This window comes from Taurulus bubalis (assembly GCF_910589615.1).
Source record: "Taurulus bubalis genome assembly, chromosome: 19".
NCBI classification, from domain to species: Eukaryota; Metazoa; Chordata; class Actinopteri; order Perciformes; family Cottidae; genus Taurulus; species Taurulus bubalis.
The window spans coordinates 6,746,786-6,762,815 of NC_136607.1; the positions used below are offsets into that span (position 1 = coordinate 6,746,786).

At 46.0% G+C, this 16,030-nt stretch overlaps 1 protein-coding gene across 1 annotated transcript in view; it reads left to right on the top strand.

The window, feature by feature from the left end:
- The window catches only part of LOC306751310 (poly [ADP-ribose] polymerase tankyrase-1-like), a gene marked incomplete at its 3' end in the record, with an annotated part of 67,500 nt that overhangs the window by 14,203 nt on the left and 37,267 nt on the right, over positions 1 to 16,030 (top strand). The window contains exons 5-6 of the mRNA XM_079234871.1: positions 12,209 to 12,245; positions 14,879 to 14,954. Of these exons, the coding sequence (XP_079090997.1) occupies positions 12,209 to 12,245; positions 14,879 to 14,954 (113 nt within the window). The remainder of the gene's footprint in view (positions 1 to 12,208; positions 12,246 to 14,878; positions 14,955 to 16,030) is intronic.

Consider the following 16,030-nt stretch of genomic DNA (forward strand, 5'->3'; position numbering starts at 1 on the left):
ATGCATTTAGCGCGATGCTCTCAAAGACATTATCGTCGACATGGTCGGGTTTTTGGTAAAAAGTTGCAGAAAATTCCAAACTAAGCCTTTAAACTCCTTTTTCCAGAAGGGGGAAAAAAACCTTTTAAAGTGTAAACGTGAACATATGTGTGTTTGCTTTTGTAGTCTGCGTGTGATCTTCCACAGAGACACCCAGCATTAGCCTGTTCTCTTTTGTCCTGCATGTTCTACGATTTAGAGCTTCTGCTCTGTTCCTCATCTCCGCTGCAGGCGGCACAGCTTTCAACTTCAGTCGGCGGTGATGGAAGTTTATATTGACCCATAAATAAGCTCTACTGCTCAGCCAGATCCAACAAAGTGCTCTCAGAAATGATAGACTCTGCTCTCTGCTACCTGGGGATGCGGAACGAAAAGACGAAGAGAATTATATATATTTTTATGGGGGTTTCGAAACGGGACACAATAATTTGTTTTGCAATATATTTGATCGGAATTGGGTTTGGATAGCTCATAGTCATACCGTTCCTCTCTGATCAGTGTGGACATGCGTCAGAACAGGGCAGGGCTGTGTTGATTGTCAGGTCTTTCTTTCTTTAAATCCTCAGACGCCTCCCAGATGTGCCTTTTCAGCAAAACTCTGCAGCTCAGTCCTTTGCAAGTGTGAGACGCCGCCTGGGGTCAGACTCCCAAGCACAACTGTAAAATTTGACGCCACAGGCCCGGGCGCTCTGCTTCTCAGCATTGTTTGCACCAGTACAATGAGCTAGTGAGGACAGGGGTCATGGATTGCAAACGCCTGGAGGGTTTCAAGGTAATCATGTCGTTTCTTATCGAGTTACAAAGGACAGCATGCACAGATTTGCGGCGTGATTAGCGTATCGCTAGATGGTTTCTCTCCTGGAGCTAAACCCGGATGCCCCTGAAGTACACACCATTGAGCCGATGTTGGAGTGAAGCTGCTGTGTTTAGCTGTGATTCATGGTGCTGCGGCGATGTTGAGGAACGCTAGACAAATTAGTATTTCGTGACCAGGCAAAGTCACTTTCAGCACAGAGCGTTTTGAGTAGCATAAATAATCAATAACGCACGACGAGTCTATTTGGTGTTTGGATGTAGAAAGTACTTCATAGGATACACAGTGGACTTAAATAGAGACTTTGTAACTAGTGTCAAATACCAGGATACTGGTGAACACTAAATTGAAATCGTAAGTGTTTAAAGTGTTCGAAACAGCCTCACTCGATGGCAGGAAGGAAAAGCTGGCCGCTGGTGAGCCTTAGAGCTGCCTGCAGGTGGGTTTTGCTCCCTTCTGGACAGAGCCAGGACGGCTAAGAAAAGATAAGATAAGAAGTCTAGGTTCCTACACCAGCGTGAGAGTTTTATCAAATGCCTGGAAATTCCCAGAAAATCCCCAATATCAAACTGCAGATAAGTAATTGCGAGAAACGCACCGTAATGATGTGAAAAGCCGCAGAGGAGCTAACTATGGAAACGAAAGGATCAGCGGGAGGATTTTTTACTTGGATCCGTCTTCCCTGTCCTTGGTGATTGATCTTCCTCTGGCCAGGAAAGCAGTGATTAGGACACTTTCATCAAGTTGTTTCTGCCCTTGACAATTCTGTCCTTTCTCCCTTTGTATCTCCGTCGCTTTCTTTCTTCGCTCATCAATTACGACGTTGTTTAATGAGCTTGCAAGTACAGCATGTACTCCATCCGCCCCTCATCCTCACAGCCTGGCGTCGCTCCTTCCCTCTGACACGTCGTCTATACTCTTTGTCCCTTTGCCCCCTGCTGTCGCTCAACCGTCTCGAGCTCCATACCAATCGGCCGCTCCATCTTTCCCCTCTGACATTTGTCATTCATTCTCTTTCTGGGCCACACTTGAAATGTCTCAATCTGCCTTATCCGCTTTGAATCTCTGACAGTAACACGATTCCATGAAGTACACGCAGATCAGCCGTCGGTGCATCAAACACCGCAGCAGCCCTGCAAAGATTGCGCAGTTTGCAGTTTCGGTTGGTGATCAACATCACTGCCAATATATATTCGACTTATCTTCTGAACTGAGGCTGTTTTCCCACTAAATTTCAGCCAAATACTTTGAGATCCTACAAACAAACAAACTGGTGAAACATAAGCTGTATGCACATTTAATTTATGTGGTAATCTCTTTTAGACTGTTGTCCCAGGTATTAAGCGCTCATTGGGGATTTTGTCTGCATCATTGGTATTAAACTCTCATATCTTTGTTTTCATCTCGAGTATACTACGTTATATAAAAGCAACACTACGCCCCATTTAAAGTGTATTTGGACATAGATGCACTTGCAGCTCGCTCTTTAGTCTTCCAGAAGTAAGAACACCTCATTCTCTGTTGCTACACGTGGTGTTTTGTTCTCTCGCTGCACTCAGGTGTCAGGTCAAGTCAGCTATTTTGTGTGCTGAATTCGAATGGAGAAGAAAAGCACGTCCACATGGTACAGCCTCATCTGGCACCGCAGATCAGCCGATAGCAGAAGGATATTTATTCCGTCGCTTTATGGACCGTTGAAATGTCTTTCTGAAAGCCCGTAGCTGAGGACGGTAAATAAAGAAGAGAATAATTGTTGCTGCAGAATAAAAAGGGGAAAGAGAGAAACACGGGAAGAGATAAATAGACGGAAGAGAGACGAGAACATAGAGGGTGAGAAACCGAGTCCATTAGCTGCTATTAATTACCCCTGATTGATATTCACAGACTAGCTGCTTCTGAGCCTCAGAGAGATCAATTCTCCACCCTGGACCTCAGTCAACACACACACACACACACACACACGCGCACAACAAACGCGCACACACTTTCGCATTCCTTTGGCGGCTCTTGTTTTAATGTGTCTTCAACACATTCCCGTTCTGCCGTTCTGATGCGAACAAATGGGCTTCATTTCAGTTGCACTGTGTGTCACGTTGCTGTTTCCTTTGGGTTAAGTGCCAACCAGATGGCAGGAGAGCCAGCTTGGCATTCAGTGTGAGGTTTCACACTCCGTGAGCTGTCGGTGTCTTTATGAAGTGTCTGTTGCCCCTTTTGATACGAAAGATATGGACGATTATCTCCTTTTTTAATTGCTGGCCTTGTCTGTGTGCTCAGCATTATCAAACATGCTTTATATTCATAAAATTCATAGACGCATTCATACAAAAAATGGCTTTAATGGACAACCATTTTCGAAACCATTACATTACTAATGTATTGTGCAAATGTATGAAATGCCTATAGAAGTGATGCCCTATCGTCCTCATCAATTACCGTCATAATTAAAATATATGATAATGTTGGAAGCTTCCATTGAGGCTTCGCAGGTCTGTGTCATGTTTTATTAAATCTAAGTACATCTAACTGGGAAGCAGGGAATCCCCGTGGCTAATAAAGACCCTGCTGGGTTTACATTGGGGTTCGTTAAACGGGCGGTGCGTTGGTACCGGCCGCCGAGGGGCACCGGCCCAAAGTCAGTATTTGACGAGTCGGGAGTACGCCGGGTTGCCCATGCCACTGTGAAGTTGGCCTTGATCTTTCATTTTCATTCTTTTTTTAATGCAAAATGTGTTGCTCAGTATGGGTTAGAAAATGCAATATCTGTGTGACCTTTTACCTGCTGCTGATAGACAGGTGGGTAAGTCCAGGAGTCTCCTCTTGGTCAAAACCATGGGCATTTGAGAATATAGCTCCCATGTTTAAGATTAATGGGAGCTATATTCTCTCATGTTGTTCTCCATTCCCTCTCCCTGTTAAATCCTATTACTTTTACTTAAGCAATGACCTAGTTGCCCCATGAAAATCCATTAACTCATTTTGTCTCATCTTCAATCTGTAAAGCATGTTTGCACATTTTCCCGTTTTAGAGGCAAATCAGTTTCCTGGATTAAATAAACAAAGCGTCAGTCTCACTTTAGCAACATGGGGAGTGAAAGTTTGCCTCACACTTGGATTTCAAACTTGGGAACTTGAGAACTGTCTCGAAGAGAACTCGACGTCAGAGACGAGGACAATATTTGCTATTTGAGTGGAAAACATTGTCACTCGAGTCGGCTTCAGATTTGACAGTTACAGTACGTCTTCCCCAGGTGGCGGAAGCTTTCAGCGCCGTGTCCAGATGTAACTTGGATCTGGCTTTGTCTCCGGTCCGTCACGGAGGAGTGTGGAGAACTTGAAGAGGCTGAGTGAACAATGGCAGAATTAAACAAGATTGAACACTGGAGTTTTGTTGTTGCCATCTTGTCATAGTTAGCTTTTCATCCACAGGAATGAGTTACAGACGGCAGTGATCGGATGTGCTCATATGAGATGGAGATGGAGAGGGGAAGAAAAAGAATCTCTAGAAAATATAATTGCTTTCAATCGTCCAGTTTTACTACAGTGCAGATACTCATTTCTCTTACACTCTTTGTTACCAGTTTGCTCATATTTTTGCTACTTTCCTTGCACTTTTACTTAATGGGTGTTTCCCTGTCACAACTAAATCATTATAGGTGATTTATTTGAGTTTAAACGTTCATTGGCAGGAGAGTTTATGACTGAAACTGGGTTAATCATCAATCATTGATTTGCAACTGCCTGGACTACTGACAGCAGTGTCTTGGACATCACCGTGTCTCGGTGCTGCCATGAATTACTACAGGAGACGGCCGTAATCAAACGAGAATCTTTGCACTGGAAAAGAGGCACCATTATACGGACAGCTAATTGACACAATCACTTAGTTGAACTGAAACGGTGAAGGCTTTGGGTGATCTCGGTGTAAAAGTTAAAGACAAGTGCAAGACTTCTGCTGAGCCAACTTCCACCCCGGTCATTTGGCCGACGGCCAGAGGCAGACTCAAACACAGACCACGGTCACCCCTGACAGTAACGCTGGAAAATAGGTTTGAACTGTTAATAAATCTCCACGAGACAGAATTAGTGATGGATGCTGATGAGAAGGGACAAGAGTCATGAGGATACGTGCCAACAGGGCGAGGCAAGAAAGACGTGATTGGGAATGAAGAGAAGGGAAAAAACATCTCAGGAGAAAGATCCATTATCTAATTTTTGGTCGTGGGAGATGCAATCAGACATAAGTGGTAAGACAATTAAAACATCCCGATTCCCAGGTGTCAATTACATTATTTTACACTTGGGAGTCAGTGATGTTCAATGGCCTTGACAAAATAGACGTCCAGTTGTTTATTCGAACGAATAAAGGGATATCGGGTTCAGCAGACCGTTATCACTAAATACAAGACCCAGCGTTAGGTTGAGCAGGATGCTCTTAGGTAGTCACATTCGCAGGTCCCTCTTTCTTATTGGCCAGCAGGTAGTGGGCTTGGCTTATCAATTAAGGCTTCTGGGTAGCAGCGTCTATCAGGTGATCTTTCAGACTGAGAGACTTGACACCGACTTTTTTTTTTTTTTGGCTGACCACCTGTTAACTCTAAGACCAACAACAACAAAAATCTTGAGACGACGTGCGCTCCGCATGGACTGTTTACCTGCATTCAACCAAAGCGTGCTCGAGCGCGATTGGTCAATACTACTGCCGACTGTCGGCCCGACACGATGCACCCTCACACCCAGCGGCCAGGGCTCCAGGAAGACAGAAGCGGCCACGGCCTCCGGGTCAACGTGCTGACAACCAACTCATGGATCCACCTTCCAATCCCTCCTCTCCTCGCTCCCCTGCCTCGCCCCTTTTCCGATTCACTGGCAAAATGTCCGGCGCTTCCCCCCCCTCCCCCGTTCTGTTAAGCTCTCGGATGAAATGTGCGATGTACAAATACACTTGCCGTGCCAGGGCTTGCCTTTTGTACAATATCCTGTCGTCTTGCCATAACTGGTACTAATCCAATATATTTTTGTATCATCCCTTGGAATCAATAAGGCCTGTGTGTCCACCCGCACTGCTTTTGAAGCTAGAACTGCCGAACAGAAGCTTTGGTGAAGCGCTTGTCCCCGCTCCTGCTGTTGCTGCGTGACTAGTGCAAAAACAGTTTGACGCGTGGTGTGTGCTTTGACAGTAATTGTGTTTTGTGTATGTGTTTCCATTAAAGCTGTATTCCCGCCATGCTGCGTGTTGGAGGCATGCTGTCAAACTCTGTTGTGACAAAAGAGAGAAAGAAAATTGTTGCTTTGAAGAGAGGTCCGCGGTGGGCAGGCAGCTTTAACATAGCAGAAAATTAGCTGCCGCGCTCTCTCTCACACAAAGGGCCAGCGAAAAAGAGATTTAAGTGAACAAGGGAGAGGGAGAGAAAGCCAAAGAAGATGAGGAGGGAGAGAAGAAGCACAGGGAAAGGGAAAACTGTGGATGAGATGTCGATGAAGGGAACAAATACACAAAGTGAAAGCGATTGAAGGGGAGAAGATGAAGATGCTTGCTGGCTCGGGTGACAGACGGGACAGAGAGATGAATTGATGCGACGTCATGCGAATGCCAAGGAACTGGAAGAGAGGGGAGCTCTGATCGGTGTCTACGTTAACGGCCTAATCATGAAGACAAAGAACCGCTGTAGCGGCTCTGAAGGCTTCGTCCTTCTAATGCAGCGGGAGCAAAGGCAATCTCGCACCTGTGTGCACCTTTGAGTGCCAGAGAGAGAGAGAGAGTGAGTTCCTGTGTCTGCGAGGCCAAGTGTGTAGCTTTCCTCCCCTTATCGGTGACATGCTCATAGATTACCATGACTGCTGTTCGATTGGGCCCCAGTGATGAATGAGCCAGAGCCCTATTTCCAAAATGACCCAGCATAAGACTCAAAGGTGTGTTGTGTGTGTGTTGTGTGTGTTGTGTGTGTTGTGTGTGTTGTGTGTGTTGTGTGTGTGTGTGTGTGTGTGTGTGTATATGTGTGTGTGTGTGTGTGTGTGTGTGTGTTTTCCCTCACCCCATTCAGGACATTTTCCTGCAGCTGAAATTGCCTAGTTTTCCACACGGCTGCACAGCACGGAGTGAGTTAGCGCAGGCAGTCGGCCACTGTACAAGAGTAGACTGACAGAATTTGGTTAATGAAGTCACATTTTTAGAAAAGTATAGAAACAAGAACTGAGCTTTGTCTCCTGGATGCATCCTCCGCAGAAGGGAAGGAATCAGATGGATTAAATACGCGCCTTGCCTTGCTTGAAATGTACATATCGAAAATGGGTTATCCTCTAGATCGTTGAGGAATACAAAATGATTAGGCTACAATTACTTAATTTGAGTGGTGTTCTCCATTAGATTACCTATCCATTTAAAAGGGAGAAACATCGTTAAAATACCCCCCCCTGTCACGAGTCATCTACAGAGGATCACATGCAGCAGAATGAGCTGACCGGCTCGATTCTTCTCTGTTGTTGCGTGACTCCCGTTTGTGTGCGCCTCACTCAGGACAGCTGCAATATGATCTAATCTTATCCATATTAATATGTCCTCGGCTAACTTTGATGTTTTTCTTGTTGTTGCTCCTAGGAGGAGGAGGAGGAGGAGTGGGTGCTCCGACCTCCTTCCTGTCCTTTTGTATCTGTTTAACGAACAGTGAAGGGAATCCATTCTGAATGGTTGTGGGCTTTTTTGCGGCCATGCAAACTACTTTCCTGATAACCATCATGAATTAGCATTTGTTTGTTTTTTCCCCCTTTTTTTTAATCGGTATCCAGGAAGTCTCTCGCTGCCCTCAGGGGCAATGTTGCTCTGGCTGTTAAGAGACAGAAGCTTATAGGGAAGGAGACGTTTAAAATCATTGGGTGTTTAATACACTGGCAGAAGGATTGTGTCACTTGTTCCACTTAAAGAAAACCATTTTTTTTCACAAGGCAAGATCCAGAATCCTCTCTGGCATAGTGACGGAGAGAAACGCTTGACAGACATGTATACGGTAACAAATCACACAATCTATGTGCATCACTTTGTTCAGCAACTCCTGCTTTCCATGAGCAACATTGCTCTCTATGTAATACCACACACTGATTATGGGAGACATGCTTGCCAAGGAGGAACAAACCTACTTCAAAGCTGCTTGACAACATCGCCCGCTGAAGATAAGACGTGTTTATTCAGAAGGTCGGACCGCACCACTGTCTGCAACCCGAACGGTCATTTTCAATTGCGCCGGAACGACCGCCATGAGATTCCCAGTTTAAATGAAGGCGTTTGGGGCGCGCCCACTGCCCACTCAAGGTCACGCACACACTCACACACACACACACTCGCTGATATAGTATAATAAGTTTACAGCGGGATAAACGGGCCCAAACGTGCAGCTTCTTACGCCTACCAAACGGAAAAGAGAAACGGGATGGAGTGGGCGGACGAAAACACACTGAATCTCTCTCCGGTGCTCCGTGTGAAGCAACTAATCACACGGTGTAAGTGGTGAGTACGCAGGGTCGGAGCGCAAAAGGGCCCAAACAAACACTCTCTTTTCTCATTTCCGCACGCCGTCCCATCTATTTTCATTTCCCGCCTTGATTGGTCTCGGTGCGCACAGGTCCGCCTCAGCAGTTGTGACCTTGCTGAGGTTATAAGTGGATCGCTCAACTCCTGACTTGAAGCCAGTTGTTGTGTAACAGCGGATCAACTGCTTCTACGATAAATTATATTTGATTTAAACGCACACCAACTCGCACATCAGCTCGCTCTCTCTCTCTCTCTCTCAATCGCACGCACGCGCAGACAGCTGGGCACTGAGGCGACTCATGGTCCAGTCAGCATCAGTCAGCATCATCTGTGCTTGTACAGCCACTTAACACACACACACACAACCCTAGGTCCTTGCTGCATGGTTAAGATATATATAGGAGTGTGACTGTTTGACATTGACTTGCACTCACCTATGCAGAACCCTGGAAACACACACACATACACATGCATGCTCACATGCATGCAAAGGAGTACATGCAAAGGAATACATGCTTTCAAGCATACAACAATTTGATTTAAAACGGTGAGTGTCGGTGTCTACTCTGCCAAGGGAGTGACACACACACACCCACACACATATACTTTCTCTCTTTCTCACACACACACACACACACACACACACACACACACACACACACACACACACATAATATCATCATTCAGGAGGCAGCTAGCCTGTCCCGAGCTTTAACCTGTCCTTGTCTGTTCTGTTTGGAGTCAGCAGGATTGTCGACACCACACACACACACACACACACACAGTCAGACTCGGATGTGTTCATACATACTTAAATACATACGTCCTCCTCTGTCTCATGCCACATAGCATTAAGCTTTTGGGAGAAGCTCCGATGAGTCGAGTCAGTTGCTCGCCTTCACACAGCCTCCGTGTTTCTTTTCATCTCCCTCTGTTGTCAACATTAAGTCCATTTAACACGCAAGCCAGGTAGGGGATGTGTTCACATTCATAATTTGATTCTGGCAGCGGCAGGTCCAATTATGTGATATGGACTTAAAGTACAGTCACGGGGAAATTATAAGTGGCTTTGTCACCTTGTTTATTGTTTTCCATCCATTAAAGAACGTACTATTGAATTGCACGTTGCAGAATTGATGTATTGGCGACTCCTGGTGGTAACGAAGCAGCCTGTTTTTCTTCTTCTAAAGAGTCCAACTTCAGCCAGATTCAAATTTAGTGTCACCGTGTGTGTGTGTGTGTGTGTGTGTGTGTGTGTGTGTGTGTGTGTGTGTGTGTGTGTGTGTGTGTGTGTGAGAGAGAGAGACTAATTCAAACTGCTGAGTCACAATCGCTTCAGCTCTCAAAGCATGAATAATAGTGGAAGCAAACTGCGGCCGAGCGAAAAGTATATCTCGTATTGGCTGCAGTTAATTTGCAGACACAGGACAGCCGACTCAGCTGAACACAATGGTTTAGAATATGCTTTTGTTCAGGTGTAAGTTACACTCTGAGCGAACTGGGAGACCGAGTCGCTCCCTTCCTGTCGTTTGACGTAAATCATGAAGCAAATATTCTCCCATTTTAGATTCTCTGAGGCGTCAAGCGGAGGTGGAAATGCATGTTTGACGGGCGAAGACTGCGGGGATTGAAATCACTTAAAAATATTTTGTTGTTGTTTAGAAAGCCACTTCTGCGCAGAGGGAGGCGCACATCCTCGGCGACTTCACCCACTCTCGCCGTGACGGATATCAAAAAGCTTAAAAGCTTGATTTTTCAAAACCAATGGAGTTCAAAGTGTTTAAAGTCTGAATGAAGTTGTGTGTTTGAGCGTTCCTCACAACTCTTTTCCTACTTTTGAGAAAGAAATGTAGTTGAAAGGGAGGGAAGCAAAAACATAATGCTAAATATGAAAGATATTTGTTTGTTACGCGCTATAATGACGACGATGATGCAGCAGGAGCTTTCAGGGCCGTGACTGCTGAGAACCATCGTCTCAGGACATACATTGGTTGAAAAGCACATTATCTAATTTGGCGTCTTAATCCGCCTCTGTATGTTTCCCTCTTCTCTCTCTTTTTTTATTAATATTTTTCTATCTCTCGCCCCCTCTCTGTCTCCCCCTTTTCTTCCTCCCTTGACTGTTCCGCCTTAGCCTCCCTAACACCAATTATACTGTGTCAAATCCATGCATGTCAGTTTCCAGATCCCTAATCATCCCTTCTCTCTTTCATCTACAAATCCTTTGTTCCTCCCTCCTCCCCCTTCCACTTCTCTGTAACCTTTTCTTCTGCGCTCCTCACCCTAACCCCACCCCTCCGTCAGAGGCACACACACACACACACACACACACACACACACACACACACACACACACACACACACACACACACACACACACACACACACACACACACAGCCCATCCTCCTCAATCCTCTTCCGATTTTTGTCTGTATCACTTTTACTTATCCATCTTCCTTTGAATTATTTTCTTTTTAATTTCCTATTTCAATGTTATACCTTTTCTCTTTCCCTCTGGCCTTCTTTCACAGATTAACTGTATTGAGTAAATGTGCTGGCAACTTTATATATATATATATATATTGGTTTTCATGCATGAATAAGCCCTTGAGGCACTGGTCGGTAAAAGTTGCTAAAGTAGTCTTACTAGGTTGGATTTAGTTTCACCGCTTTTAATTTACTCAACCCGGATTTTTTTAAAATGGCAGCTCGCAAAACTACGTCGGAAACACTTCGTACACGATGCCGTGCAGTCGACGGAGGCAGGGTGGGTCTGGTGGGTGACGTTATTGACTTGCATTATGGGGAAGTGTAGGATCCAGTGTTTTTGGAGCCTGACCTTTGTTGAGTCATGCTTCAGTTTTTGTAATCTCTTTCTTTAAAATAATCTGTTTTGAGGCCGATAACTTGACATGACCGTAACGACACAGAGAAAATACGCCGCAGAGAGCAGATCTTTCACCTCTCAGGTGTATTTTTCTTTATATCCCAGATTTAAATGCCAAACAAATTATCGGTAGATATCAGCAGACGTGACGGACGGCCTTTTCTTTTTAAACACATCGTCCATGTGACGGCCCTCAATGACGACTTGTGTCTGAAGACCACACGCCGTCACTTGAACAGTTGAATCTTGCAATGTTCAAGGTTCCATGTCTGAGGTCCCAGGCAGAATACACACATATGGGAAGGTGTGTGTGTGCTTTATGACTGTAGTTACGGGGGCCAGGGCTAAGAGAGGGAGGGAGAGAGGGCGAACGAGGTAGGGGGAGGGGTTTGTTTATTTCTGTTGTGTTTTTTGATGGTAACTGCGCCTCCTGAGCCCACAGGAGGAAAAAGAAGAAAAAAAGCAGGGAGAGAGAGAGAGAGAGTGAGTGTGTGAGAGAGAGAGACGGCGAGAGAGACAGGGACAGTCATGACGGTGAACGAGGGAAGATGGTTCGCAGTATGAGCGGCGGCCGGGAGACGGGAGACAGACGCGGCAAAGCGGGGAGGGATGGACGGTCGCACGGACGGGTAGAGGCAGAGCGCGCGTCAGTCCGCCGCTCGTCGCCCAAACAATGAACGCGCTGTGGTCGCTGCCGGCAACGCATCGCCACGGCAACCGGAGCCAGAGGGGTGCGCACTGAGCGAGAATGGCAAGAGAGGAGGAGGGGATGAAGGAGGAGAGATGGAAAGAGAGAGGGTGTCTTCTTCCCCCAATGGATAGATCCTTCCTCTGTGTGTGTCTTTACTTGTGTGTGTGTGTGTGTGTGGCTGATCATGTGTGTCTGTGTGTGGTCGGTGTGTGTTGGCCAGTTGTCTGACACTATGATCTTCTGCAACCTTCTAGGTGAATACAAAAAGGATGAGCTGCTGGAGGCGGCGAGGTGAGTACCAGACTCTGCTTGCTCTTTGTTGTTGTCGTCCCCCTCCTCCTGTTTTTACGCCTTAATGTGCTTTCCCCTGCTTTGTGACCTCCTTTCATGTCTTTCCTCCCCTGCCTCCTTGTTCACCTGCTCAGTTCTTTGGCTCCGTCTCATCTCTTATTTCACGCTCACTTTCTTCTCGGCTCCTCTCCAGTTTCTGTTTTCTTTTCCCTTCTCCTCCTGTCGTCCTTGTCCCCTTTTACTCTCCTCTCCTTTCACCGTTTCTTCTTTTTTCCTCTTTGTATTTTCATAATTTTCCTCTCTTTTGTTCTTGTTTATATGGTTGTCCTTCTTCCCTCTTCTCACTTCTTTGTTACCTCCTCTTCCTCTCTTCTTTGATCCACTTATGTTCTCTGTTTCCGGTCCTTGTTGTTTCCCTCCTCTCTCCTCTTGCTTTCCTCTCCTTTCCTCTCCTCAGTCTTCATTGCTTCATTTCCTGTATTTTCCTTTTTTTTTTCTTGTTTCCTCCCCCTTCCTTTTTTCTCTTTTCTCTCATTTTTTTGCCCTTTTCCCCTTTCCTGTTTTTTTGCTTTCTTTCATTTCCTTTCCTCATCCTTCCCCTCTCAGCCTCCCCCACCTCCTTTTCTTATCTTATTTCCTTTTTCTTTCTTCCCTTTTCTTCTCCTCTCCCTCTGTTTCTTCATCTCTTGAGCTTTCTTCTCTTTTGTTTGTATTCCATCATTTGCCGCCGCCTTCGATTTCCCTTCAACTTGCATTTCTGTGTGTCAAATGGTTTATTACTTGTACACACACACACACACACACACACACACACACACACACACACACACACACACACACACACACACTCTCTCTCTGAGCTACAATACTAGTCATGTTTATCAAATCGAGAGAACATGTGGGCCGGGGACGCATTTTGGAGGCATGTTATGGTTGCAGGCAGCGCATGTGGGAAAAGTGTGTGTGTGTGTGTTTCAGTCCATTGCATGAGGAAATGGCATAGGTTTCATTTGGGATTGTGTGTGTGGGTGGCTGAGTGCTCAATGCCTCAACAGCCTCTCTCTCTCTCGCAGAGAAGAGAGAGAGCGAGAGAGTGGGGTGAGAGATCTCCCCACTCTCTCGGTCTCTCTCTTCCAGGCACACACACACACACACACACACACACACACACACACACACACACACACACACACACACACACACACACACACACACACACACAGATAAACACACAAGGAAGCAGCTGGCTTAGCATAGTAGTACCCCAGTGTATTATGGGGTCAGCAGGCTGTTTAAGTGTGAACTGGGAACTCAGTGTGCCTCTAACACATCTGAGCCGCTGACTGGCTCATCCCCAATGTCATTTTTTAGAGCTTAAAAAAAAAAGTGTCCTAGAGTGTTGTTTGGTCAAATAACTCCCACTCATGACTTATAGGATATTGTTGTTTTTCCTTTTTATTTGTGGCACAGATAGCACCCTCACACATCGGCGTAGAAGAAGAGTAGAGCTGGTGCACAGCGAGCCTGTCGCTGTCCAAAGATGGCAATCTGCTGCTGAGTGCTTCCCCCTTTTTATTTGACAGACATGAGAGTGCCATCAGAATAATTCTCGTGAAAAAAAACGTATACACTTATTTCCCAAAGTGCCGTTCGTATTGTTGGTACTTGCTTTTTACCCTGACTAGTTAATTGACCAAAAAATGCTAAGTTGTGCTGTCCAACCATCTATTAAACAGACAAGCACAGTCAAACACACACACACACACACACACACACCACTGAGTGTGCTTCGTCCCTGTTAAATCCTCAAGATGTTTGCATCGAAATGAAGGCTCCCTTGTGTCAGGCTACTAGCAGAATGCAGATAGTTAAGGAAAAGGGGGGTGGAGAGGGTGTAAAAGAACAAGGAAGGAAGGAGGAAGGAAGGGGGAAGGAAGGAGTAGGCTGAGCAGAGGCGGTTAAGGTGGACAGGGTGGGGAGGCAGGGTAAAGGTGGTCAGTTCAGACGAGAAGCGAGTAAAAGGGTAGCAGAGCAGCAGATAATGGTGGTTGGAGGAAAAACAGGAAGAGAGAGAGAGGAGACGGGGAGGATGTGAATGTCTCTTTTGGTTAGTGAGTGAAAGAAATAGAAACAAAAAGAATGACGGAGAGCCCCCCCCAAACAAATAAAAAAAAGTAAAAGGAAGGGAACACAGGAGAATAGCAGAATAATCCTTTTCTTTCCATCTGACAGCTTCCTCCTTTACGGCTGTCACGGGGATGATGGTTGGACTGGCCGCTGCCTTGGCAACACTCTCCTGGTGGTCACTCAGTGCCAAGGCAGTGAGCCTAGGAACCAGGAAGCACGGCTCAACAACATAAACAAAATCTCAACTCCACTGCGGCTAGGCTAAATGGCTTTCTCTAGCAGATTAGTTTAGCTTGTTGCGGTCACACAGACACACACAGACACACTTCCATCCATCCTTCAAACTTTCCTTTATGTCAGTGTTTCTGCAGATGAAATTCTTCTCCTTTTCTTATCTCATTCCTCCTCATTTTCTCCCCCACACGCTCTCCTTGGCGAGGAACAGTGCTAATCCTCCATGGTGTTTTCTATCTAATCTGTGTGTGTTTGTGTGTGTACACTTGCAGGAGTGGAAACGAGGAGAAGCTAATGGCCTTGCTCACTCCGCTCAACGTCAACTGCCACGCTAGCGACGGCCGCAAGGTAAGAGGAAAGAGTGCGCAAGAAAAACACACTTGCAACAAGGAAAGTGAAACAACTGCTGTTATTTGGCGGCTGTTGGGGGTCCGTTGTATAAAATGTCCCGAGCGCTCTCCAGCAGCCGTTAGCGGCCTTGCCGGGTTGTTGGAGTGAATAGATGGAGACGCAAACCACTCCAGTGAACACATGAGCTCTCGGCAACACGGCTCTCTTACTGTCCCGGATCCCCAAACAATTATGACATCATATAATCGCACAATTGTCGTTTCTGACCTGCTTCCTCAGTCGATTGAGGAACACTTCACGGAGTTTAGAGACGTGTCTTACATATTTTTTTACTTCCTTATCCGCATCAGTGAATTCTTTTGGTTCAGAGCCTTTTTGACATTTGGGTGAACCTGAACCTCTAACATTCGTAATCCAGATAAGCAGCTGCTCACCCGGCCTTGTGTTGAGCCCGCCGCCCTGCGAGAGCAGCACTGGGGCTGTGAGGCAAAGTGGGCGGAGTCACGTGTTGTTCACACGCGGTAATCGCAAAAGAAGCGTAAAAAATGATGGATGCATGATAAATAAAAGCAAAATCTTCTTGGTTCTCCAGCACAGCGAGATTGAAGCTCCACTACGCAGCAGCGATCGGCCAAACAGGTTTTTGGGTCCTTCATGTGTTCTTGGGGGCTTGACTCTGAAACTATTATTCTCGTTCGGGTAGAGTAGCATCTGAAACGACCCCCGTATCGTAAATATCGTCTGAAACGACCCCCGGAGTATCGTGCGAAACTGAAAACTCTCAGTCAGCAACCCAAACTGCTGTTACACATTCTAGATGTGTAACAGCAGGTAAAGCCATGGAGAGATGGTTTTATCTGACAGATTCCAACGGGCAGAGATGTTTTCTTTCAGCTTGCTGATATTTATTGTCCGAGCCCTGTATTTTGTAGGTTGCTATGACAACTACTGGGAACAGCAGGGAGCCAAGGGGAGCTTTTTACTCCGTACTTTTGGTAACAGTCATATAAATGCTTTAATAGCCTTGAGGAGGCTCTTTTCTCTAATTATGGGTGCTTGAGTGTTGTTGATGA